The 27,277-nt window shown below is 35.4% G+C and overlaps 1 protein-coding gene and 1 pseudogene across 4 annotated transcripts; both read left to right on the top strand.

Moving 5' to 3' along the window:
* Positions 1–1,566: 1,566 nt before the first annotated feature.
* Positions 1,567–10,218, top strand: LOC121787102 (annotated as a pseudogene).
* Positions 10,219–13,920: 3,702 nt separating this feature from the next.
* Positions 13,921–19,064, top strand: LOC121787285 (auxin response factor 8). 4 transcript variants are annotated; one of them, XM_042185965.1, is made up of 15 exons: positions 13,922–14,248; positions 14,334–14,431; positions 14,528–14,586; positions 14,730–14,842; positions 14,912–15,010; positions 15,111–15,167; positions 15,258–15,413; positions 15,489–15,573; positions 16,078–16,168; positions 16,262–16,426; positions 16,500–16,622; positions 16,871–16,946; positions 17,242–17,389; positions 17,619–18,663; positions 18,754–19,064. In XM_042185965.1, exons 5-15 carry the CDS (start codon positions 15,005–15,007, stop codon positions 18,881–18,883), a joined length of 2,082 nt encoding a protein of 693 aa, XP_042041899.1. In that variant the 5' UTR covers positions 13,922–14,248; positions 14,334–14,431; positions 14,528–14,586; positions 14,730–14,842; positions 14,912–15,004; the 3' UTR covers positions 18,884–19,064. The 4 variants fall into 4 exon arrangements, with proteins under 4 accessions (XP_042041896.1, XP_042041899.1, XP_042041898.1 ...); XM_042185964.1 differs by having other exon boundaries at positions 13,922–14,431; XM_042185962.1 differs by lacking the exon at positions 14,528–14,586 and having other exon boundaries at positions 13,921–14,431.
* The last annotated feature ends 8,213 nt before the right edge of the window (positions 19,065–27,277 follow it).

Here is a 27,277-nt window from a genome sequence, read left to right as displayed (position 1 = left end):
TTCAACATATACTATCATCATATCGGCTTTCATCTTCTTCGCCAGTGGAACGAACTTTACAAACGAGGAAATGAAAATATGAGGAAATAAAGGGAGTTGCACATATTTGGATCCAAGAGTGAAAATAAAATGGGGATAGGTGCAGTGCATAAAATAAAAGATGGAACATCTATTTTAGTACATCAACTATCTCAAATGAGCAAATTTGGTCCGTAACATTTCATAATATCTTTTAAGGTCCATCAACTATAAGTTAATATCAATTCAACTACGTTTTTGCTATTTCTAATATTTTCATGACCAAAGTACCCTTAAGGCCAATGGGGGCAATTCAATCTATTTATCCTCTCATTTTCATTAAAGTATGTAATTTGGGATAGTTCATATACCAAAAAAGATGTTCCCTCTAATTTTAATTTCAACAAAAATATATTTTAATGGCATTAATATTCTATTACTATTAATTATTTGCGTTTAGTTTTACTTATTTGTAATATTTTAAATCATTGTAGTATATTTAATATTAATAGTGAAATAACTTAGATATAAATATATGTAAACATTATCCTTATACCATATTTTGTATATAAAAGTAGTTCAATTTATTAGATGGAATATTAATTTTTAAATCTTAAAGCTATACATAGAATCTTAAATAATTCAAAGAGCTTAAGTTTTATTTTATCTACTCTTATGTAGTAAGTGTAGTCTAAAAAATTAGTTGAAATTATCAATAATCAATTTAATAAAAAAAGATAATGACATTCTTAGTTGAATTTATGATTAATTTAAACCTATGATTGTTTAATTAAATAAAAAATCAATAGTTGCTATCAAAGTATCAATTGTTTAATATCACAATGTCACGTCTTAATATTATCATTAGGTCATTTACAATCTCATGAAAACTGTTCATAGTTTTCATATCTATTCCTTTGACTATTCGTTAATCATATTTTTTTTACTTTATTAAATTTTTACTTCAATGTAGTATATATTATATATTATGATTAACTTAAATTTTCAGTTTAATAAAATTACGAAATTCATTAAAATAAAATATTTTATCTTAGTTTTATCTAAATAATTGAGAATGTAACCATATAAAAGTATTAACTAGCACTAGAAGTAATATCATAATATTCAAATAAGGTATGATATATATTAATAATAATAGTATAAGATCTATTAAACTTAATCTCAAATAAAATAGAAGAAAAAAAGGGTGAATAAATAGATTGAATTGTCTTTCATGTCCTTAAGGCACTTTGGTCATGAAAATATTAAAAATAGCTAAAAAATAGTTGAATTGATATTAATATATAATTAATGGACCTCGAAAGATAAATAATTAACTTACTAACAAAAGACGTTGCCTCCTAATAAAAAGACGTGAGTGTACAGTGGCAATGCTTTCACTTTCACTACATCATTTTCTAATATCCGTACTCTCAGAGCAACCATGGCCCCACATCCACATGCTCCTGTCACCATCATTTTTTCCATTCCACGGCCACCCTCCGCCGTACGATTCAATCAACCGCTCACATTTTTCCCCAATTTCTTTTTTCTCTTTCGATTGAGAGAGAGAGGGGACAGCGACTGAGCCACATTGCATAGTATCAGCAGTACCGTATCTAGCATTTTAGATACACGAATTGAGTTACACGCTCCATCTCTCTCTCTCGATAGATATCATATCCCCTGCTACCAGGTCGACCTCGGTCGGCCGGGATATAAAAACTCAACAAACCTGCAACAGTCTTTCGGTTTTCTCTCTCCCTCTCTCTCGCTCTCGAAGATAGTTGCTGGATAGCGATTGACCATCAAAAGTTACCCACTTTCTAGCTCTTACTTAGAATATGGAAAAAAAGAGGGGAATTTCACATTTTTATGCTCTTCATTGTTGAGTCTTGATGATTAGGGGGGATTTGGGGTTATGAGGTTTAGTGTTGGTTTTAGGGGGTTTGTGGTGAATTTGGTGTGTGGAGTGGAATGTGAGCGAGGAATTGGGATGGGGAGGAGTGGAATTGGGGGCGTGGGAGTGTTGGAGCTTAGCAAGATTGGATTTTTAGGGGCTGAGATATTGAGGGTTGGAAGTGAGGGTTTTGTTTGAGAGGGATGAGTAGGATTGTAGGTTTGTTGTAGTAAGTAGCGATTGTTGAAGTACCTTTTTTTTATGAGTGAAGTCATGGATAAAACTATGAAGCTTTCAACATCAGGGCTGGGTCAGCAACATGGTCATGAAGGTGCTTATTTGTTCTTCTTTTTCTCGTGCTTACTTTTTCATTTCCCTTTTGTGTTTTTTAAATCTTTTTAAAACAATGTTTTTCGGTTTTGTCTAGTCTTGAGTCGTATATGCATGAAAATGTAGTAGATTGTTTCTTTTCTTGAAAGGACTCTATGTTTGTTGTCCAAGATAAATTCATCTTGCTTTAAGCATATTATTAGCTTGATTAAATTTTGATTATTGATTCACTGGTAGGGGAAGAGGAGAAGAAGTGCTTGAACTCGGAGCTATGGCATGCCTGTGCTGGCCCGCTAGTGTCCCTGCCAACGGTAGGCAGCCGTGTGGTTTACTTCCCTCAGGGTCACAGCGAGCAGGTTTACCGAAGCCTTCTTTCAACGCATGTTTGTTTTACGTCAAGTACTCGTTCAGGTTAGATTTAATAGATATTTTCTGGAAATGCCTGCAGGTTGCTGCAACGACTAATAAAGAAGTTGATGCCCATTTCCCTAATTACCCGAGCTTGCCTCCCCAGTTGATTTGTCAACTCCATAATGTTACAATGCATGTAGGTTTTCTTCAGTAGATTTGTGTGTTCCCATCTTGTTGGCAAAGCTTGTGTATAAACCTTGGTTAGAAGTTGGTTTATTTGTTTAATTTCAGGCAGACATTGAAACGGACGAAGTATATGCCCAGATGACATTGCAGCCCTTGACTCCGGTATTTTCAAATTTCAAACTATAGTAGAATGCTTGATTGCTTAACATTGTTGTCCTTTACTTGTTGACTCAGAATTTGTTAGCATAACATATATTGCTTGGATACAGCAAGAACAGAAAGATGGATACCTTCCTGTGGAGCTGGGAATGCCCAGCAGACAACCAACTAATTACTTTTGCAAGACTCTGACTGCAAGCGATACTAGTACACATGGAGGGTTCTCTGTTCCTCGTCGAGCTGCAGAAAAAGTTTTTCCACCTCTGGTACCATTATCTTATGGCCTGATTGCTCTAATAGAAACTCCGGCATTGAACGGTTCATAATTTCATTGGTGCTTCAGGATTTCTCACAAACGCCACCTGCACAAGAACTTATTGCCAGGGATCTACATGATGCGGAATGGAAGTTTAGGCATATTTTTCGGGGTAAATACTAGCTATTGACTTGTTAAACTGTCTCACTGTTAGAATTTGATGCTTGGAGATTTAGTGCGAAATGCAATTGCAGCCCTATATTAGCATTGTCTATGTAAATTCTAGAGATCTCTTTATGTAGCATTGCTTTGGCAAGGACTTAGAAATTGTGGTGTTTGCATTCATTCTCAGAGAAACATATCTTGAAACCCCAGCCAAATCATAACTAGAGTCCTACAAACTAACAATAAGCTTAATTCTCAACACAAGGTAATAAGTTTTCAGTTATCTCTCTGCTTAAAAACATGGTTTAAGCTTTAACGTCACTAGTTTTAAAATTTCTACTGGAAAACTAGAAAGAAGCGTAACTAATGGTACTCCTTAATCACTACAAAAATGTTTCCATGTCAGGATTTACTAGGACACCATACACATGTGCTGAGGGAACTGTTCTTAAGTTGTTAAACATCTTCTCATTTGAAGATTATGGTCAATGGTATGCCAGAGTCTTGGTTTCAACCTGATCAAGGGAGGTCAGAGGTGACCCTTTCTCTGGCTTTTGATCAATTCGGCAGTCAATATTTTAGTGTAAAATTTTGTCCAGGGTACCACGTTTTGTTTCTGAAGTACAAATAACCCTTTCCAATAAAGGAAAATTTTAAGAATTTTGGTGCTATTACTGGTAGGATTAGTGTGGGGAAAGCTCCGGATCGGACTTTGAATTATTAGGTCACAAGTACTAACATTGATGGATAGGTGACAATTTTTAGGCTCTACCACAGTCGGCTAGTGGTCACTTTTACTTCTATATTTAAGATCATTGTTAAGAATAAATATGAAAACAGTTGGTTTATCAGTATTATTATGTCTGCTATATCTATTTGGTGTTTATTTCTAATTGTAGCATGTTCCATAATCTATGAGTGGTAGGAATTAAGTGGCTGTTGTCTTCTAAAATTTAAGAGGACTCTTAGGAGTTAAAATGATTTGGAGTATGCACATTCCAACGTGGATTATGAAAGGACTCTCCACTGTAATCATTGCTTTGTATTTGTTTATATCTCCCTTTCTACTGTTGATGCCTCCCTCTTGTTTTTGGAATGCCTAAAGTAATGTTTTGTTTCTTAAATCACTACATGGACGTTTGCTTAGTCTGAATGACACAATTTCCATAGGCTTTACTAATTCCTCACGTGGATACTGAAATCCATTCAAGTTCTGCTTAGCATACGTGCAGAAGGGTCACATTAGGATATATAGATGAAGTATCGACCTGTTTTCTTTTCCCCTGCTTTGTAAGCATCCTTCTGGTGCTCACAGAGAAAAGCAAACAAATGAGAGGTACCCATGAAAGATTATTAGAAGAGGAATGAAAGAAATCAAGGATAACTCCATGAGTTGGTTCCCCAAGATTAAAGCTGTTTGATTTGATATTGTTATGTCATAAAGTTTTACTGGTGCGAACTGCAAAGTAGTTATCTTCGCATCCCCTAGAACATAAGGTCTCAAGATATAAGATAGCTAGAGGTGATTGTAAATCTTAGAACACCTAAGAACAGGTTATAGCTAACGTCAGCTCCAAACTCCGCTCTTAGCCTAAGTTTATGCATTGACCAAGTGATGCTGTGTTTATTTGTAAGAGAGGGCACCTGGAGGGAGAAGTCTCCTTTATCTTGTTTATATGCTTTTGTTAATGGACTTCTTGATTTGGAAAAATCAGGGAAGCGAAGGAAAATCTAAAATTTTATTGAATTTTTTCCCTTCATATTGCTCTGCTAGAAACTACACCTTGATGTGTCGAGTAAACATGTTAGGAGAAGCTCAATTTATGCTGTAATTTCTTGGCTGCTGTCACATGGTTTTACATTTGTGTGCTATAACCTATAAATTTAACTTCATTCAGTACACAATTTAATGTTGAAGGAAATTCTAAACTTTATAATGTGGTTGCTGCTTTTCTCAGGTCAACCGAAGCGCCATTTGCTAACTACTGGCTGGAGTGTCTTTGTCAGCGCCAAGCGTCTTGTTGCTGGAGACTCTGTTCTTTTTATATGGTACTTATACTGTTGATTCCAATTCCAATTTTCAAAATTTGCACTAAAAAAACTCAATGTTTGCTTCGCCAACCTGGCTTTAGGAATGATAAAAATCAGCTTCTTCTGGGTATCCGTCGTGCCACTAGACCCCAGACTGTGATGCCATCTTCTGTTCTATCAAGTGACAGTATGCACATCGGACTGCTTGCTGCTGCTGCCCATGCTGCTGCTACTAATAGCTGCTTCACTGTTTTCTATAACCCGAGGTGATAGTAGTTTTTCGTTAAATTTTTTGTTTTAGCATATCTGACAAAAGCATTTCTCATCAGGGCTAGTCCGTCAGAGTTTGTAATTCCTTTCTCAAAGTATGTCCAAGCAGTATGTCACACACGTGTCTCTGTTGGAATGCGTTTTCGGATGCTGTTTGAAACTGAGGAATCCAGTGTCCGCAGGTATCTAGTACATGCTTGGTCAATATGACAACGCCTTTATCTTTATAGCTCTTATAACTGCTAATATTTTATTATCTAGGCAGTTGATTAGTATGTAATGCTGCATGGATGCTAATGTCCAAAGTCATTTAGCATGTTAAGATGAGAAATCTGGCTTGTTTCTTCACCATATTTACTCCTATCATCATTCACTATTGATAGATTTTTGGGCTCAAAACTGTTGGCTGACCCACTTAAAATGGCACTTAGACCTAAATATGTCCAATACCATACTTAGCTATGATTGATTTTAATGAACTTCCTTTTATGAACTATTGGTCTTCTTACGCATCAATCACCACATATCCAGATACATGGGCACGATTACTGGCATTGGTGACTTGGATCCTGTTCGTTGGCCGAACTCTCACTGGCGGTCAGTAAAGGTAAAATGCACATACTGTATTACCTCCGTCAACTTTTAATATTGGTATTTATTTGAACATACTATCATATGTAAATATGTACTAATATATATACTGTATATAATGTGAATTTTTTCTTTAATTAATAATCACCATTATAAATTACATAGTTAATTAGTTATATCTAGTATATATGTTGATAAAGTGACTTTAACTTTACGCATCGGGCATAGGATATGGTTAGGCTAACTTAATCATTCTGTGCATGCACGTGTGAGAGGCTCATTGACTTAGATATTTACCCATTAATCACTTGCTAGCTGTTACCCCCTTTCTCTAAATTTGTAGGTTGGTTGGGATGAATCAACGGCAGGTGACAGGCAGCCAAGGGTATCATTATGGGAAATCGAACCTTTGACAACATTTCCCATGTATCCCTCATTATTTCCTCTGAGACTGAAACGGCCATGGTACCCCGGGCAATCATCTTCCCAAGGTATATGACCACCACAAAATTGCTTTTCTTGATTCCTTGGTTTATGGAATGATTAGTTTTTGTCGTTTGTTTTTCTTTATCCCCATTCTCCAGTGACACTGATAGTCTTGTTTCAGAAATTGTATATTTAATTTAATAGTTGCCTTGCAAGATCCAGTTTTTTAATCAACTCCTCCCTCCGTTCCGCCATAGGTGAGTGAGACGTTCTTTTAGGCACAAGATTTAAGAAAAAATGTGTTTAGTGGGTTAAGTGGAGAGAGAATAAAGTAGAGAAGTGAAGAGAGAATAAACTCTAAGAGAGTAAATTTTTATTTTATTTTTCGCTAAAAAGGGAAACGGCTCACTTATGGTGGGACGGCCAAAAAGGAATATGACTCACTCATGGTGGGACGGAGGGAGTAGATTATTAGTACTACTTAATATAGATTTTGTATCATTATGCGCAAGCTTAGTACCTTAATGACATATTTTTAATGATTTTTAGAGAATCCCGAAACAGGTTTGTTTAAATGTAAGCTAGCTTAAGACATGATTTAGATTTATACAGTCAATTACTCCTGTTACAAAAAGAAACCAAATTAGTTATTGAAATTAGTTTTTCTTTGACGGTAAGAATTCCTAAACAAAACACAACTGTGCCGAGCACCCTTATGAAAAAACTGAAAAGAACTTAGAATCCTATTTTTTAAAGAATTGAAACAAAGACATATTTAAAATTTGCATGACTTGGATCCTTGCACTAGCCATTCTTGACCTCCATGTCTGCTTCATATTCCAACTCTGTCACCTTAGAATTCGAAATAGGAAGGGCGAGTCATTCCTAAATATGCTTAGTGTGGAACAATACAATTATCCACATGCATTTAAACATGGTACTAAATATATGTTTATAGACAAATAATACTTGTGATGTCACCTTAGAATTTGAAATAGGAAGGGCGAGTCATTCCTAAATATGCTTAGTGAGGAACAATACAATTATCCACGTACAATTAAACATGGTATTAAATACATATTTATAAACAAATAATACTTGTGAATGGGCAAAGCTGCAGCTACTTGCACCTCATAACTTGGTTCATAATCGCGCGAGTGACTTGCGCCCCTGAGGCAGAGGCTTGATTTGAAATAATAATAATAATAATATGAATAATGTGAAAGGACATCAAAATTTCCCCATCTCAAATTCTCAACCTTGATTTGAAATACCTCGATGGGCCCTAGTTGCCTGTCACCTAATTAATTAATAAAGATATCTTAATATCTACTTGAAATATTTCCTACTTAGAAAGTCCTAGTGTTTGGCTTCATATTTTCTAACTTACTTATTTAAAAGATTAATCATGATAACTAAAAGAAATGCATAAAACTTGAAACCCATAAGAAAAAGTCCTAGTTGCTTGTTTTATGCTCCTCGTATAGGTTTTTACCAAGCATTCCTTGACTGCTCTTCAGATGCTGGTAATGAAGCTATGAATGGCATGGCATGGTTAAGAGGTGAAGCTGGTCCGCAAGGATTCAACTCTCTGAATTTTCAGTCTGTCGGGATGATTCCGTTGATGCAGCAAAGGTTTGATCCAATTGGCTCAAGGAACGATCTGACTCAGCAGTATCAGGCAATGCTGGCAGGGGGAGGGCTGCAAAACTTTGGGAGCGGGGAGTTGCTGAAAAACCAATTAATGCAATTCCAGCAGCCTGTTCAGTACCTTTCAAGTACAGGTAGCCATAGTCCCGCCACGCAGCTGCAGCACAGGCCCCAGTCATTGGTTTCTCCTCAGATGCTGACTGATAATCTGCAGAGACCACTTGAACAGCAAATTGACAATCAAGCTGAAAAACGCGAGCAAGAACATACTTATCAGGAAGCATACTTCGCCCAACACAATCAGCTCCAACAAAGGCCAATGTTCGATATTCCATCGTCTTCAATCTCAAAACCAGATTTTGCAACTTCAAACAATAAATTTTCATCATCCACGGGTCATTCTACCATGCAAAATCTACTCAGCTCGATTGGTCCCGAAGGCAGTCGTAATCTTCTAAATTTCTCAAGAATTGGTGAGCCGGTACTCAATGAGCAGTCACCGCAACAATCCTGGATGTCAAGATTTACTCAGTCACCAGCAAATGGTTGTTCCAGTCCGAAAACTTGTGCACCATTTTCTGGAAAAGATGCTTCTGTTGAGCTGGAAAGTGGTAGCTTGGATGTGCAAACTCACGCCCTTTTTGGTGCTAATATAGACTCTTCTGCAATCCTATTGCCAACCACTGCGCCAGTCGTTGGTACTGTTCATACTGATATGCAGTCAGGACCGTCGGGGTATCAGAATCCTCTATATGGATGCGTTCAGGATTCTTCTGATGTGTTGCAAAATACAGGAGAACTCGACCAACCTAAAGACACCCGTGCTTTTGTAAAGGTGCTTGTGAGAAATTTGTCTTCCGTAACTGCAAGCCTTAATAGTAGTTTGCCACAAGTAACTAGTTTGATAACTTTGTTTATTGTATAGGTCTACAAAACGGGATCTGTGGGTAGGTCACTGGACATCACCCAGTTCAACAGCTATCATGAGCTGAGAAGGGAACTGGGTCAGATGTTTGGGGTTGAAGGGTTGCTTGAAGACCCTCCAAGATCAGGCTGGCAGCTTGTATTCGTTGACAGGGAGAATGACGTGCTTCTCCTTGGAGACGATCCATGGGAGTGAGTTTTTCACGAACTCCATTATGCCTTTTTAGTATCATTTTCCAACATTTTTATTATCTTCAGTGGTAAGGATACGGTATGCTAGGTGTTCCCTTCAGTCTGATAATTACTCTTAGACCTTTGTTTTTTCATGTGCTGTGTTGAGAATCAAGAATCATCCATCCATTCATTCACATATGCATAAGATCATGATATTATCTCTAATAGATACAAGATGATTAAGTTTGAGTATGTTCTAGAATCTAAGTTTCAGGTGTTGGCTCAAAACATCAGTTTACTTTTGTATTGCAAAATTGCATGCGACTGAATTGACCGTTATAAATGTGGACAGGGCTTTTGTTAATAACGTGTGGTATATCAAGATCCTCTCTCCCGAAGACGTGATGAAGCTGGGAAAGCAAGAGGCAGAGTCGTTGAGCATGAGCACAAGTACAGAGGACAGGATGAGCGATGCGGATAACACCCAAAACTGTCTCTGGACTCCCGTCTCTAGGATCGCTTGAGATGCCTGCTCTCTGCCACTCAGCTCCAACGCAAGTACCTCAAATCTCCTTGTTTATGGACACCACTATAATGTTTTTCATGAATTTGATCGTTCAGTCGTGCAGCTGGGAGTAGATTCCGTGTAAGTGTTCCTGTGCGTAGCAAGCTCGTAGAAATAGAGTTGTACTTTGGTTTCCCATTTGGCATTGCTGAAGCTGTCTTGAGTGATTGATACATGAGATTAAGGATATTATTATGATATCATCTAGAACTACTTTCGACATGGGATCGTGTAATGTTGGAACTCGTCTTCATTGTCATCGTGTGGGTTCCGTTGTCACAGCCCTACTTGTCTTTCATCTGCTTACACCATAACCTAGTTTTTAGATTGGATTATTATATTGTGTTGTAAATTGAAGGTGAGTTTATGAGTGAGTTAGTAGTATAATCTATGATATTTAAACTAAGGTTAGAAACTGACATAAAATTGCAGTATTTGATTCTATAGATAGGACTTTGTTCAACAATTTAGAATTACTCCATATATGCACAGGTATTTTCAAATAAATGTAAAATATTGAAAATTACTGTATAGTAGTATAACTATAACAGTAGGGCAAATAAATGGGTAACACGACAACACACTATTATAATTGAAGACTATGTGATACAGAAAAGGTTGGACACATTTTGTTGATAAAGAAAAAGTGTTTCCATCCAAGAACAGGAAACCCTTTTTCTGTACAGTTAACTGTTTTCCCAAATTCCTTTTCAATTAAGTAATTTGAGTCATAGATTTTGACACACACAAATTAAATCAAATGGTCCTCCCTTTCCAGTCAGAGGCCATGGACCACTTCATATGGATATGGTCCACTTTTTGTCAATTATTTTTCTCTCCCAAACCACATCTTTCTATCCTTCTTAATTTTATGTTTCTTATGTTTATCCTTTTGTTTTTTGAGTTGGGTGATACAGACATTGAGATTCAAATTTTCATCTCACACTTATAAATGATTGAAACAAATCGATGAACAACTCAACACAAAATTTGAAGATCAAAACATATCAAGGACACCCTTTTTTTTGTTAGACATGTTTGATCTTTTTTGTTAGCTAAGCATAATTATGTGGGACTGACTTTTCTATGACTGCTATGAGAAAAGATTGGATTTTTCACATTTTAAAGGCTCCCAAATATTTTTTAATCTCAAGTTTTTAAGCATTATTTCATGTTTTTTAGTAGGGCAATTTGTCTGCGAAGTCATGAACTTTGAAGATAGTTTAGTTTTGTTAACTTTAAATGTTGCATGAAAAGTCATGAACTTTATCGGACCGTGCAAATTTCCCATCTGACCCGACCCAATAGATTTCCGTCACAAACTTATCCCACGTGGCACGCCGGAGGCGTGACTTGGCAACTCTACCAATTCTTATTGTTTCTCTTTTATCTTTGCAATCTCTGACCTCGGACTTATGACAAACATACAAGTAGCACAAATGAAAACATACAAATCGAATTCCACAAGTTGAATTTAGCATACAAATCAACATAAACATACAAATTGAATTCCACAAATCGAATTGAGCATAAAAGTAGCATTAATTCCACAATTCGAATTGAACCCTAAATTATTCATTTGCCAAGTCATGCCTCTGGTGCGCCAGGTATGATAAGTTTGTGTCGGATGGAAAATTTGCATGGTCCGGTAAAGTTCATGACTTTTCATGCAACATTTAAAGTTCACGGGAAAAATCAAACTATCTTGAAAGTTCATGACTTTACAGACAATTTGCCATTTTTAGTACTATAAAATATAGGGCAAATTGTTAGTGAAGTTATGAATTTTTAATAAAGTTTAGTTTTTCATGTGAACTTTGAATGTTGAATAAAAAGTCATGAACTTTACTGGGCTGTGTAAAATTTTCATCCGACCCGATCCGATAGATTTTCGGTACAAACTTATACTGCGTGGCACGCCAGAGGTGTAACTTGGCAAATCGTTGGCAATGCATAAAACGACGTTGTTTTATGCGTTTTGAATTAAATTAAAATTAGGATTTCATTCTCATGTGTTGAATACGTGATTTTACTCTTATGTGCTGAATACATTTCCATTCTTATGTGTTGAATATGCGATTTCACATCCTTTTCTGAGGTGGCGAAGTTTCTCGAGTGGTACTCTAAAATTAAAAAAAATGCCATGTCGTCACACACTCAGCATCCACATCATCTTACACGTCAACTTAAACACACGCGCCAACATACTACTTAGTTGGAAAACCTGACTTGGTAAATCAGAGCACGGGGTAAAGTTCATGACTTTTTCATGCAACATTTTAAGTTTACGAGAAAAATCAAATTTTTAAAAATACATAACTTTACAGGCAATTTATCCTAAAATATAGTAATACTAGAATATTACTACTACATCAGTATCTAATGATAATAGTATCATGGATGAAATGAAATGAAATGGGTTGTCCGATTTCAACTATTTGGCTACATATTAAAAGACAATTGATAAAAAGGTTATCACTAAATATCAAAGGACAAACATATGGAGTATAATTTGTGTATAAATTTCCAATTTTTACCAAATTCTGGTTTTGTATATTAACTTTAAAATCCTCCTATAAGTTAGCATACTAAACTATTGATTTATTTCGATTTTTCAATTAAACTATTGATTTATTATGATTTTGCTAATAAAGCCTGATGGTTAATATACCTGGCACCATCAAATGCCAACCAAAACGACATCATGTTTTAGGCAACAAAATAAATCATATTATAATAAATTATAATTTCATTTGTTGAATTGTACTTCTTTTACAAGTTGCCTATCAACAATTGTCAAGTGGTAGGAGTAATTTATATTAGAGCCAAAATTTTAATTGGTTACAAAATTACATGGAATTCTGTGTCTGGAATTCAACGGATCACCGATCAACTTCACAACAAGTTTTCTCTTAATGATCCAAAGAAAGTGAAGCACATTCTTGGAATTGGAATTGAAGTGTCCAAAACTGCTCATGGCCTACACCTTGCACAAGTTCCCTACATTAAAGAGCTTTTGTAAAGAGCCAGGATGCTTGATGCTAATTACTAAACGTTATCTCACTCCAATGATTTCAGGCCTTAACCTAAGCAAATCAGAGGGAAAATCTACCATTGATGGCAAGTTATACAGAAGTACTCTGGTGCTTTTCAATATGCCATGATAACAAGATCTAAGTTGATTTATTTAGTGAACAAGTGTGAAACAATGCTTGGGATACTTAATAAAGCTTTTACCTTTAATCTATCTGGATTGTCTGATTAAGATTGAGCTTATGATGTTGAATTGTTGATGATAATAAGTATTAGACCATCTCCAACCATACTCCAAAAATGAGTTTCGGTGTAGAAATCTTCTCCAATCATACATTAAACTCAAATTCATTTTTGATGTTTTTTGTTAAACAACACCAAATATGGTGTTACTGTAAAAATTTTATTAGACAAAAACTCAAAAATGATGTAAATTTTGAATTTTGTGTAAATGGTTGGAATAAAACTACTTTTTGGTGTGTCGTATATTAAAAAATGAGTTTGAGTTTGATGTAAATGGTTGGAGAGGGTGTAATTGTATTTATTTTGAAGAAATTCTAGTTTGATGTCTATCAGTGTATGGAAGTAAATGAGGGCAAATATTCAGGAGTCTAATAAAAACGGTGCTTGAAATTTCTTAGTGCCACCACGGGTACAACATGGATATGCGTAGTGTACAAACGGGTGATGCAAGAAAAGGGATAGTGGAACGGGCACGTTTTCAACCCTTTTTCCGGTTGATTGTCATGGGCAGCCAGTATAATATTTTTCTCTCCGTACCCTGACAGCGACCATTGAATGATGGTGGCACATGCTTCCTGTCAAATCATTTCACTTCCAACGGGCTCGATTCATCGTACGCTTAAATACACGGCTCAGATGCCTCTCTCTCTCTTGATCAAAGAGAGAGGCTCACTCACTCACTCACTCTGTATATCTCTGCCTCATCCCCTGAAACGACTGCCACCAGGTCGACCTTGGTCGGGTGGACTATAAAATAGAGGAGAAGCCAGTCTTTTGATTTTCTCTCATTTCATTTTGAAAGAAACTGGAGGCTGATAGCGATAGGATTCACCAAAAAAGCTCTCATCTTTCACTCACCCTGCTCAATAATCATGAAAATACTTTCATGGGGTTGAGTTTTCTTGGCAATGCAGTGAAGTAATAATATGGGGAAGAGTGTGCTAGGAAGGAAAGAGATATTGGAATTGAGAAATGGGTAGCTTAGGTTTTGAGGTTTTAATTTCCAAGAATTGTCATTGTGGGTTGTCTTGCTTGACTATAACGAACAGCTTTGTTGATAGGGAAAGGGAAATATTAACAAAAGTTTGGATTTTGGTGAAGTGTGGATAAAGAAGCATGAAGCTTTCAACATCAGAGTTGGGTCAGCAGGCTCAAGAAGGTACTCCCAATTATGTCTTATCTTTATCTAAATAATAGTACTTTTTTTCATTTCTTTATGTGAATTGAACTTTCTTTCTCCTTTTCTCTTTGGTAGAATTCCTTTGATATATCTCGTTCAGCTTGTCCTTGTCGTTGAAACTTTTGTCGCCTCAAGTATGCATTTGTCCTTTTCTTGAATGGACTCTCAGTTTCAGTGCTTGTCAATCAATTAAAGAAACAGAATTCAGTGAGTTAGTTAGTTAATGGGACTTACTTTTTGATTGATGGATTTTCTCATTGATGCTGGGATATGGAAGGGGAGAAGAAGTTCTTGGATTCTGAGCTATGGCATGCCTGTGCTGGCCCTTTAGTGTCGTTGCCAACAGTTGGGGCTCGTGTGGTTTACTTTCCTCAGGGTCACAGTGAGCAGGTTTTTCTGTTCAAAACCCTTGCTTAAGGTTATGCATCTGTCATAGATCTTAACTGGAAATGTTGGCAGGTTTCTGCAACAACTAGTAAAGAAGTTGATGCCCACATACCAAATTACCCCAGCTTGTCGCCCCAATTAATCTGTCAACTCCACAATGTTACTATGCATGTGGGTTTTCTTCGGTAGACGTTTATGGCTTATCTTGTTAGCTAACTCATTTTAGTCGAATGAATGTTAATAAGTAGTTGGTTTGTTTGTTGCTTCTCAGGCAGATGTTGAAACTGATGAAGTATATGCTAAGATGACATTGCAGCCTCTGACTCCGGTATTTCTTTATTTAGGAATGCGTGAGTCTTTAATTTTATTTTCTTCTACTTATTCCCCAGAAATCTGACCTGAATCTGCTTGGATGCAGCAAGAACAAAAAGACACATGTCTTCCAGTGGAGCTGGGAATTCCTAGCAGGCAACCGACCAATTACTTTTGCAAGACTCTCACTGCAAGTGATACTAGTACGCATGGAGGCTTCTCTGTTCCTCGTCGTGCTGCAGAGAAAGTTTTTCCACCCTTGGTATACTATCTTGTCTAATCATCCTCGATGCAAATCTACTTGTACAGTTATTCACAATTTTCTATGGGGCATCAGGATTTCTCACAAACACCGCCTGCTCAAGAACTTATGGCAAGAGATCTCCATGATGTCGAATGGAAGTTCAGGCATATTTTTCGGGGTAGGTTCTATTATTGACTCTTTAAACCAAATTAATGTTTAAAGTTAAATCCTATGATGTTATTGCTTTGCAATAGTTGCTATATGTGAATATTGTAATTCTGGTTTTCAGCTATTTGGCATGAATTTGTCTTTTTATTGTCCTGAACTACAGAAGTGAGTATAGAATTGGCAGAAAGACACGATATACGTAACACTTAATTGTAAGAATTTGTTCATTCAGAGATACATACATAAATGCCAAGATATGCTTATGTTTTAGTTTCCTGCGAATTCCAGAAGGCCCAAACAGATGTAGGGTGACACTAGAAACTTTGAGTTGCTGAGTGTTAGTAGCTGAATGTGTATGCCTTGATAATGGTGAAAAAAACTAGTAGAGTAAACACTTATCCATGAATGATGATCAGTACATGGCTAGTTTTGTTCACATGTTATGAATCATTTTATATTTTGTGTCCAATTATTTTGATCTGTTAATTACCAATGTTGTCACCTCTACACTCAGGCCAGCCCAAGCGTCATTTGCTCACCACCGGCTGGAGTGTCTTTGTCAGTGCCAAACGTCTTGTTGCTGGCGATTCCATTCTATTTATTTGGTAAAAATCATATAGCTTCCAACTGTACACATTTTAGTGTATGCACTTGAGATCTTGTTGTCATATTGTAAAATCGCACCTATTTGACTTTAGGAATGAGAAAAATCAGCTCCTATTGGGTATTCGTCGTGCCACTCGACCTCAAACTGTGATGCCGTCTTCTGTTCTTTCAAGTGACAGCATGCACATCGGACTACTTGCTGCAGCAGCTCATGCTGCTGCGACTAATAGCTGCTTCACTGTTTTCTATAACCCCAGGTGTTAATACACTGTGTTCCTCTTTCTTTCTTTTTCCGCATGCACACCTTCTGATAGAACCTTGCAACCCCAGGGCTAGTCCGTCTGAGTTTGTCATACCTCTTTCGAAGTATGCCAAAGCTGTGTATCATACACGCATTTCAGTTGGAATGCGTTTCCGCATGCTGTTTGAAACTGAAGAATCTAGTGTTCGCAGGTATATTTATCAGTTTTGAACATCTAGTTTTATTTCCGAACCATTTTCACACTATTTTTTTTTTTGCAATAAACCAGTATAAATGTCTAATGTGTGTCCTGTAGAAAGAAGATCTGCAAAGCATCTAATCTAATCAATGAGTATTTACCTGGTTAATAAAAGATCCCTCTTAATGACCATATTATCGTATTTTTAGTCACTTAGGGAAACTTTTTGTTCAACTCTTGGTCTTTTTGTGCATGTTCCAGATACATGGGTACGATTACTGGCATCGTTGACTTGGATCCTGTTCGTTGGGCAAATTCTCATTGGCGCTCTGTTAAGGTGTTTAACTTTACTTTTTTGCTTGAAGTGCAGCAGCCACATGCTTTTTCATTTTCTTTTTCTTAAAGTTATGTTTATTCCATATGCAATCTGTTTTGATTTATACCAACAGTTTTTGTTTACTGATATTTGTATACTAGGCCGAAGCAATCTAGATAATGGTATGGTGGATTAATTTACATGCACATTAGGTCGATCTCATTTCTTGCTGAAGTCTGTATAGTCGAAAGATGCACTTCTGTCACTGCTCTGACCTCTTGTAATTGAATGTTTATGTACTGTTGTATGTTTGTAGGTTGGTTGGGATGAATCAACAGCAGGTGAGAGGCAACCAAGGGTATCATTATGGGAAATCGAGCCTTTGACAACGTTTCCTATGTATCCTTCACTGTTTCCTCTCAGACTAAAACGGCCCTGGTATCCTGGCGTTTCATCATATCAAGGTATAAGTTCAAAAGTCGAATGCAAAACCAGAATTTGGCTAAAACTTAGATTAACTGTTTGAGTTTGTCAAAGGAAGTGAATGACTCAAACTAATTAGTAGTACAATTTACACATTTACTCAAATCTCTTTTGTTGATGAAACATCTATCATCATACTTTTGTGGTGATTGCTTAAGTTCTCAAACTTGACTGGCTCCATTACTATAATGTTTTTGGCTTTCATCTCAGATGCTGGCTCTGAAGCAATCAATGGCATGCCGTGGTTAAGAGGCGAAGCTGGTGAGGTAGGTTTCAATTCCATAAACTTTCAGTCTGTCGGAATGTTACCTTGGATGCAGCAGAGGTACGATCCGACAGCCTCAAGACACGATCTCAACCAGCAATATCAGGCCATAATGGCTGCCGGGCAGTTTCAGCAGCAGCCTGTCGCCTATCTTCAGCACTCAGGAAGCCACAATCCTCAAACACAGCAGCATCATATAATCCAACCATCATCAGTTCCTCTTCAAACCCAAATGCTGTCGGATAATATGCAGAAGCTGACGCCACAGCAAGCCGACAACCAATCTAAAGAGCATCATCAAACTTATCCGGAAGCGTATTTAGTGAGGCACCCGTTAGATATCCCTTCCCCTTCATTTACAAAACCAGAATTCTCAAACTCAGCAGCACCTATGGCTCCTCCTTGTGTGCAAAATATGTTGGGTTCACTTTGTCCCGAAGGAAGCAGTGGCAATCTTCTAAATCTATCGGGAGCTGGCCAGGCCACGCTCGATGAGCATTCGCCCCAGCATTCCTGGGTGGCAAAATATACTGGAAAAGATGCTTCCTTGGAACAAGAAAACTGCAGCTTGGATGTGCAGAATCACTCTCTCTTCGGAGCCAGTATCGACTCTGGTCTCCTGCTGCCCACTACTGTCTCCAGAGTTGTTACTTCCTCGGTTCCAGCAGATATATTCCCTATGGGGTTAGGGTCGTCTGGATTCCAGAGCTCTGTATACGACTACGTGCAAGATTCTTCCGACTTGTTGCACAACACAGGACAAGTGGACCAAGCAGCGCCCGGAGGAACCTATGTGAAGGTGTATAAAACAGGATCTGTTGGTAGGTCAGTGGACATCGGCCGGTTCAGCAGCTACGAGGAGCTAAGGCAGGAACTTGGTCAGATGTTCGGGGTTGAAGGGCTGGTTGAAGACCCTCAGAGATCAGGCTGGCAGCTTGTATTCGTTGACAGGGAGAACGACATTCTTCTCCTTGGAGACGACCCGTGGGAGTAAGCCTTTACGCATTCGTTTCTCTGTCTTTTCTTGTTTGTAAAGTCGAATTCTTTGGGGTTGATTAGTAGTGTTTGGGAAATATGCAGGGCGTTTGTGAACAATGTGTGGTATATAAAGATCCTTTCACCTCAAGATGTAGTCAAGCTTGGGAAGCAAGAAGGCGAGTCCTTGAATGCTAGTTCAGTTGAGAGGGATGCTCACAGTCTTCATTACTGATTGATGCTCTCTGTTTCTCTCCCTCTCTTCCTCCTTCAATGCACCAACCTCTGTAGTATCGACAATATCTACGTATTTTGCTAGATTTGATACATTGCTGCTGTATGCAATCTTTTGACTGATATGATGATGGAAGGAAACTAATCTCATGAATTAATGGTTGGAATGTGATATTAATCCAGATTTCAAAGTGTATATCATACGCCATTATTGAAGGTACAGAGAGACAAAACTGAAGATGAGCAGAAGAAGAGAGGCAGACCAGTAATGGGATCAAAACCTTCCTTATCCATATAATGCAAATCATGGTGAATGTTAAGCATGAAAGATAAGATTTTAAGTCTTCAATTAATTTCAAGACCCTATGATAATATTGAAAACTCGTGCCGCTAAGGAATGAGACTCCTAATGGCGGACGGATGAAGTAGATTTTAAAAAATGTGAAGGAAAATAGTAGAAAAAATTAATAAAATGTTAATCATAGTTTTATGTATATTACTCTCCCCGTTCCATAGTAGTGGAGTCATTTTGCCATTTTGTTATGTTCTATAGTAATGTAGTCATTTCCCTTTTTAGTAAAAGTCAACACAATTCTTTTCACCTGCTTTTTCATTTCCTTACTTTATCATCTCTACTTTTTCCTCTCTCTTACTTTACTATTTTTTTATTTAATATATTATACATCATTTTCTTAATTTCCGTGCCAAAAAGAAATATCTCTACTACTATGGAACGGAGAGAGTACTAGTTTTATAAAAAAGATATAAATATAATAATTTATATTTAAGTGTGAGATCCACAATAATAAAAAAGTGAATGAAAATTTGAGTTGTGAACATAGTAAAATGAGCGTTTTATATTGTGGATCAAAGTATTACAAAATATGTACGACCAGCAAAATGAGACATTTGTATCACTATCAGTTATACTTATAATATCTCAAAATTTATAAAGTTTCTAAATATTATTTTATAAATAAGATCTCTCAAAGTCAATACAGTGCTTAAGCATTACTACTATTTTAAAAATAGGATAACCCTTCACCTATTATTGAAGAAAACTTTTAAATTTTAGATCATTTAAAGTTTAAGTTTTTAAAGTGCCTAAACAATTTATTACTTGTAAATAGAAATACAATAATAATAATAATAATAAAAATAATAATAATAATAATAATAAAAAAAAGTAGATGAAAAGTTAAAACCATAAATAATTTTAATTTCAATTCGGTTAGTTCGGTTATAACTGATAACCGACTGGTTCTTACAGAGTCGGTTCATTAAGTAACCGAACTTGAGATCGGGTTAGAGTTTACTTAATGAACCGACTCTGTTAGAGTTTACTGTAATTCGGTTAGAGTTTTAACCGGACCGACCGAATAACCACCCCTAGATACCACCCATGCCAAGATCAAATCACAAAAGGAGAAACATAGCAAATCTAATAATACAATTCTATAATGAACAATTAGAAAGCAACTCCGACTGATTAGGAAGATGTCAATGTTGAATCCTAATATCAAATTACAGTAAAACACTCATTTGAGGAGGGGCTACCATCTTTAAAACAAATTATACTGGCAGAACATGTAATCACCTACATCCTCATTCGTTTGAATGTTTTGCATCATCAAAATTCTTCTCCATGGCATTCATCATTGCATGCTTTAAAGCCACTGAAGCCTTTCATTTTTTAGAGTTACAAGAGATGGGTGTATTTTCAGAACTTGCTTTAAGACATAGGTCAAATATTAGTGGATACTCCTCCGTCCCAAAAGAAGATGCCCTTTTGTTGGGCACGGGGTTTAATGCATAATAGGTAAAGTAACAAAGAGGTAGGAAAGAAAAAGTAATTAAAGTATTGTTAGTGGAGAATGAGTTTTACCTTATTAGAGAGAAAAAAATTTCTAAAATTATAAAGTGCATATTCTTGTAGGACGGACTAAAAAGGAAAGAGTGCAGATTCTTGTGGACGAATGGAGTAATATTTTTCTATGGTATGTATCAACACGTTTGCACATGTACGTACCTGATCTTTAAGTAGGCACAATCACTAAATCAGATGGGTTACGAGCTGCTCTTAAATGCAGTTTTGATTGTATCTTAGCAACTCTCAGTTTAGCTTTCCCATCTATATAAACTCTCTCAAATTGTGGTTTTATTTCATCTATTTTGAATGCGTTAAGAACTTTGGACGCTACGGTATGTATCTCAGGAGATACATCTTCTCCGATGTTCTCTCCAAAAACCACCAAGTTTTTCATAACATTCCGTGCACACTGAGACTCATCTTTAGCCTCAAAAGGGATTCCTACAGTAATATTGAACCCTAGACAAATATTGATATAAGTAAACATTAAATCACTAATTTATGTGGAACTGATGTGGATTCATATCACTTACTCTTTGATATCGCTGCTCTAATCGTGAGACCGTGGAACAGTTGGCCCTATCAATCTTGCCGCATCCCGTGTTTTTGCCACTCTAATACAAACTTCAATGCTGGCTTTCAATCTTGCTTCTTCCTAACCACCATGCAATGTTGCTTCTTCATCATCAGCTAGGTAGGTCATATTGGGTCAATACTCCAAGATTCTTTCTTGTATATTGTAAACATCTAATGAAAATAGAATTAGTTATATAGGTTAGACATACTAAAATTCTAACAATTTAATGTAAATACGCTTAATAAGATTGTCTGAATCAAATTCTTCATATGAAGTTCACTCATTTCATTGTTTCGCCTTTCCTATTCCTCATATGTAAGTTTATCAAAATCATCCTTAAATACAATAGAAAGGCTCCATACACCATGTATATGGAGCTTTGGATCAAACACGTGCGTTCCACTGACAAAAAAATGGGAAACATGATGAATTATGCATCTCGTTTGGACCCACGTCCTTCTAATATTGGTCCAAACATACACTATTGAATTTATCAATATTCAGATGGCAAATTCATCCCAACATAGCTCTGAAACAATTTCGACTACAGTTGATCAGTTGCGCCATTGATAGTCTGCATTATAAAAAAGGATGATTAACACTTTTTATTGTATGTACATTTCAATCAATAAATACCTAATAAACAAACACACACACATATAATGACATGCAGTAAAATACACTAGAGAATTGCCATAAGTTTTCGATACGATAACAGTATGAATTTTCTTATACCGTGGTGTAACGAAAATTCTATCGGTTATGTCGATATATACAAATATTACCGGTATATATTTACGAATATAATGATTATTACCAAAAAAACTAATGAATATAACGAATTTACCGGTATATGTTACCAAATATAACGAATATTATCAAAATATTATAATAGTACACAAAGTTATCGGTAATATATGTGTACATTTTTGAGGATATGTAAGTGCTATACGTGTATAGCTTAGAGGATACATGATACTACAATTTTCTATAAATATATTATGTGTAGGAGAGAGGTGTTGGGGGTTGATAGAATGTAACTATTGCAAAATGAGGCGGTTAAGGAGTCTGATTCACATTATAAACAGAGGATAAACAGAAAGGAGGGAGTGGAGATAGAAGAAAATTCACGGAACGTCAATAAGAATTAGTACGAATTCTTAAGCTGTATCAAAAAAAAGAATAGATTATCTGTCGTCCGTGTAATAAGGTGTGTATAAATTACACTTTTAATTTTACATATTTTATGTGCTTTTTAGCTAGGTGTTAAATAAATTGAATAATTTGATTATATGATGTGACTCTGATATAATTATGTGTTATTTGTTATAGATGGTGGAATATGATATGAATATGCGATTGGTGCAATGGATATGTTCTATATATTGTAAATGAATTATATGATAGAAATATGTGCGGATTTAGAATATTTGCAAATAAGTCTAATAAATGATGAGTTTTGTAATTATGGTATTTGGATGGTGAAATAATTAATATGTGATTCCTTTATTTAAATTTATATTTGTATATTTGTCAAAAAAGGGTTGGGTGTGACATTTAAGTGGTATCAGAGTAGGAAAATGATCTTATTGGAATAGTTTACATTTGGGCATTTCATGCGAAACATGTAAGTCATAAATTCCATTTGTGTTTGATATGCTAGAACTTGATGGGTATATCACACGTCGCTGAGTTAAAAATATTTTATACATGTATATGATGAAAGGATCTCCAAACGTATATTAGATTATAAACTTAGATTCGTCAGGTATAAGCGCTGATATATTTTTTTTAGATCATCAAGTTTAAATGCACAGTTTTGTAACATGTCCTAAGTTATTGATTAAAAGGTGCACCCTTTAACTTGTATTAGTATTTTTTTCCTGTCTATGAACCCTTGAAGTTGACATAATTATTCTTTTGAAAATTTGAGATCTTGTGATGGAACCAAAGTATACTGAGCGTCAAGAAGTCCGTAATTTTAGCTACTCCGAGTCTTTGTAGCGATTTTTCTTGGAAAAAAATAAATTTGAATAGAGTTGGAAAAAGTGTTTTGTTATAATCCAATTGTTCAAATGCCGTTTCAAAAATTCGCTTTATACTCTCTTCATCTCTCTACCTTTTTCATTTTTCACTTTATTCTCTCTTTACTTAACTTAGCTAACACAATTTTTCTTAATCTCCATGTCAAAAAATACTCTCTTCATCTCTCTACATTTTTCATTTTTCACTTTATTCTCCCTTTACTTAACTTAGCTACAATTTTTCTTAATCTCCGTGTAAAAAAAAAAGTCTCCATTAGTATAGCACAGAAGAAGTATGAAACATGTAATTATCCTCGTTTTATGACGTTTTAATGTAACGCGTAACTCAACTCGATATATGGGAATGGTGGAGTAGGAATGGAATATTGAAGGGATTTTGCTGGAATTAGTTTGTTAGCGAAATGTGAAAATGTTTTTGAGCAAAATGATAACACCTTATCTTGTTCTTGTTTAATTTTTCTAAAGGTATGCTTGTAGCAATGTGAATCTCAGGTTGTTGAACCTTACTTGCAATTTGCAAACAGATAGTACTATAAATCGTCTGAATTTACCATAATAAAGTGTTCTTGATTCGCCAGTAATTGTTGATTGGGCATTCTACACTTCTTGCATTTCCCATGGTCCTGTTTGTTAGATCAGATTGCAGGTATATTTATTAAGTTGCATTCTAGAGACTACGTGTTAATTCGGTGTATGGAGTCGGATCAAGGTAGTGAATGATGTTTAAATACTCCATATTTATATGTCATCTGGCTGTATGTCATTCTATGCATAACCTAATATGAAAATTCACACCGTTGATCACCACAGTTAGCTGATTGTATTAGTACTGATTAAGGAATTGAGTTAAGAACCTGAAACTTTTTCTAGTTTAAAGGATTCTGTTTTTGAGCAGTTAGGAGAAGAACCCAGATGCTCCTTGTGCTTGCCTCTTTTATTGATAACGATATATCTTGCTATGCAAAATGGATTATTTTTGTTGTTTTTTCCCTTGAAATAGTTCTAAATTGTTGTCCTTATTTGCTTAAACTTATTTTGTACAAAAACAAATTGGTTTTTGACAGAAGACTTTCAGTATCTTCCGTTTGAGTTGCTGTTATTTTGAAGCTTTATTTAACTGGATAGATTGGGTTTGGATTCTGGGGATCCAGAATGTACGTATAAATATTATTGTGCGGATGCAATTAATAGGTTAGGCAGACTAGTAGTTTTCTATGTTATTACTTTGAGCTGGGTAGATTTCTGATCACTCCGAGATTGTTCCAATCTCTTTTTAGTTCTATTGGTTTCCTTCACTAAAAGCTTTCAATTTTTTGCCTTTTATATAAAAGTGAACTTCAAATTTAGTCATGGGAAAAAATGGGGTTAGCACCTTTTAGAGCATCCGCAATGGCTTTCGCCCAACAATAGTCCAGCCTTAGTCCAGCCACAAACTCCTCCTGCCACAACATTAGGACAAGCAATAACCAAGCCATAGTCTAGCCACAATAAACAAAATTATAAAAACAAATAATTAACATTCACACAAAATACGGAATTAAATTTATGACATAAGAAAATTCAATAATAATATTAAAATTAAAAAAAGTACATTAATTTTAAAAAAACTCATCTTCCACACACGAATTATGGAATTACATAATTAAAAATTACAATCAAGCAAAATACGGAATTAAATTTACGACACAAATACGGGAAAATTCAATAATAATATTAAAATTTAAAAAAGTACATTAATTAAAAAAAATTACATTAATTTAAAAAAAACTCCTCTTCCACACACGAATTACGGAATTACATAATTAAAAATTAAAATCATGCAAATACGGAATTAAATTTACGACACAGATACGGGAAAATACAATAATTTTATTTAAATTAAAAAAAGTAAATTATAAAAAATATTACATAATTAAAAAAAAATCGGCTAGCCGATTCCGAGCCCGCAATGGCGGCTAGCAGATCGCCTAACGGATCGGCTAGTGCCCGCGAATCGGCTAGAGCTCGCCGATCGGCTAGCCTAAATTGTCGCAATGGAGGCTAGCGGATCGGCAAGCGGTCGGCTAGCGCCCGCGATCGGCTAGCCTCCATTGTGGATGCTCTTAGTTCCTGGGAAAGTGAAAAATATACACGTCCCTTTTTTCCTATTTTGTCCTTGAGCCCTCTTTTTAGAATAAAGCTACGTGGCCATATTATGGCCAGCCATAAATTGATTTAATAGCAAAAAAAACTGATTTTTTTTTCTTCATATTTTTGGTTTAATACTACTTGATTTTACTTTTATATCATTTTCATTATTTGTTGCTCAACATGTTACTGCTGCTCTTTCGTAGATTTTGCTCAACTTATTACTGCTGTCATTTCTTTATTGTTGCTAAACGTATACAGTAATTCGTGATATTAATGTGTTTTACATAATGAAATTCAAAGATAAGTACCAACTTACAAGTTCATTCACACGCATATAAGGTTATATCATTAATTCTAATTTTTTTATATATGTAAATGGACTAAATTAACCTTTATGGCCGGCCATAATATGGCCATTTAGCATCACTCCTCTTTTTATTCTCTATTTAGTAGTCAAGTTATTTGATTATTTCTACACAAAATACCATTGAAATTGCTCTTACAAAATTAATGAGATATTAATTTCTGTTTAGTAAATGTAGCTCTTGTAGAAGTGGTTGAAATGGTAACCAAGTGATTAATTAAATATAAAAATCAACTGATTTTCCTTCTATTTATCGAAATTCAAATTTTATTTAAGTTATATTTTATATTGAAATATTATAATTTGTTTGTAGTAATATAAGTTAATCTTGAATAAATTGATAAATAAATGTATAAATTTCAAATCTTATTATAATACTAGTATTTAACTGAAAATAGTATATTTACTCATACCACAAATTGATTCAATAAAGCTTGATTTTATTTTGATGTAGATATATAAATTTAAAATCAATTGAAATATTTTTTTTGAAAAACTACAATATAAAATAAGTATCAAATTAAATTGGAAGAAAACCATTTAAATTTTTGGTGATAAAATAGTCTAAAAAATTTCTGTAATTATAAAATAATTAATTAATTATAGATATATCAAATATATTTCTTCATAATTGACCATCAAATCTTATTACAATCTTCAACCTAAAATAATTAGAGAATAAAAAGATACTATGTCCTTAATGGGTTCAGCCGTTCAGGGGCAAAATAGGAAAAAATGACATGTGGATATTTTTCATTTCCCAGAGAATTATGGTGATAATTTTCAAATTCCAGGGACCTAAAAGGTGCACACTCCTATTTTATAGGATTAGGGATATAATTGAAGTTTGCTCTTTGTACAATTAGTTGTTTTTTTCTCTTATATGTTTTCAGAGTATTTTATAACGAAACGTGCTGTTGTGCACTTTATTACGGTTTTTCCATGATCTCCAAGTTTTTGTCTATGAATGAAGAGGATTCATTGGCATCCTTGCTTCCATCCCCTTTCTGGGCTTTATTGTCAATATCTTCCGAATCTATAGTTTTTCTTTCATAAGTTAGCTATCTCAAATTACTTTCTATGTGTCATGCCGCGCCAACAAGTTTTATATGCCTATTATTTATTTACTGCATATTGTTAAATGGCTAGAGATTGGCATTGATTATTTGGCTTTTATTTGTGGATGGATACCTTCGTTTTCCTTTTGAGCTATGTGGTACAGAATTGGGGTCCCCGATGATCGGAACGGCGACCGGAATTCGACCAATACAAAAGGAACTAGTCGGAGAGAGAGACGAGTGAGGGGAAAGAGGATTTTGCATTAATTCAAAACATAAGGAAGAAATACATCGGAAATGCAGCTCATATATTGAGCGTGCGTACAATTCATCACAGCTCAGCAACAAACT

The sequence above is a fragment of the Salvia splendens genome, chromosome 22 (assembly GCF_004379255.2).
Source record: "Salvia splendens isolate huo1 chromosome 22, SspV2, whole genome shotgun sequence".
Classification (NCBI taxonomy): domain Eukaryota; kingdom Viridiplantae; phylum Streptophyta; class Magnoliopsida; order Lamiales; family Lamiaceae; genus Salvia; species Salvia splendens.
Note: the sequence above shows the minus strand (reverse complement) of the source record. Positions and strands in the feature narration are given on the sequence as shown.

What these genes read in the sequence shown, in the direction of transcription:
- LOC121787285 (XM_042185962.1), top strand. Translation starts at nt 14,389, where the DNA reads ATGAAGCTTTCAACATCAGAGTTGGGTCAGCAGGCTCAAGAAG. An exon ending in GATTCCATTCTATTTATTTG is followed by an intron (nt 16,169 to 16,261) that starts GTAAAAATCATA and finishes ATTTGACTTTAG; the next exon opens with GAATGAGAAAAATCAGCTCC. An exon ending in CTCATTGGCGCTCTGTTAAG is followed by an intron (nt 16,947 to 17,241) that starts GTGTTTAACTTT and finishes GTATGTTTGTAG; the next exon opens with GTTGGTTGGGATGAATCAAC.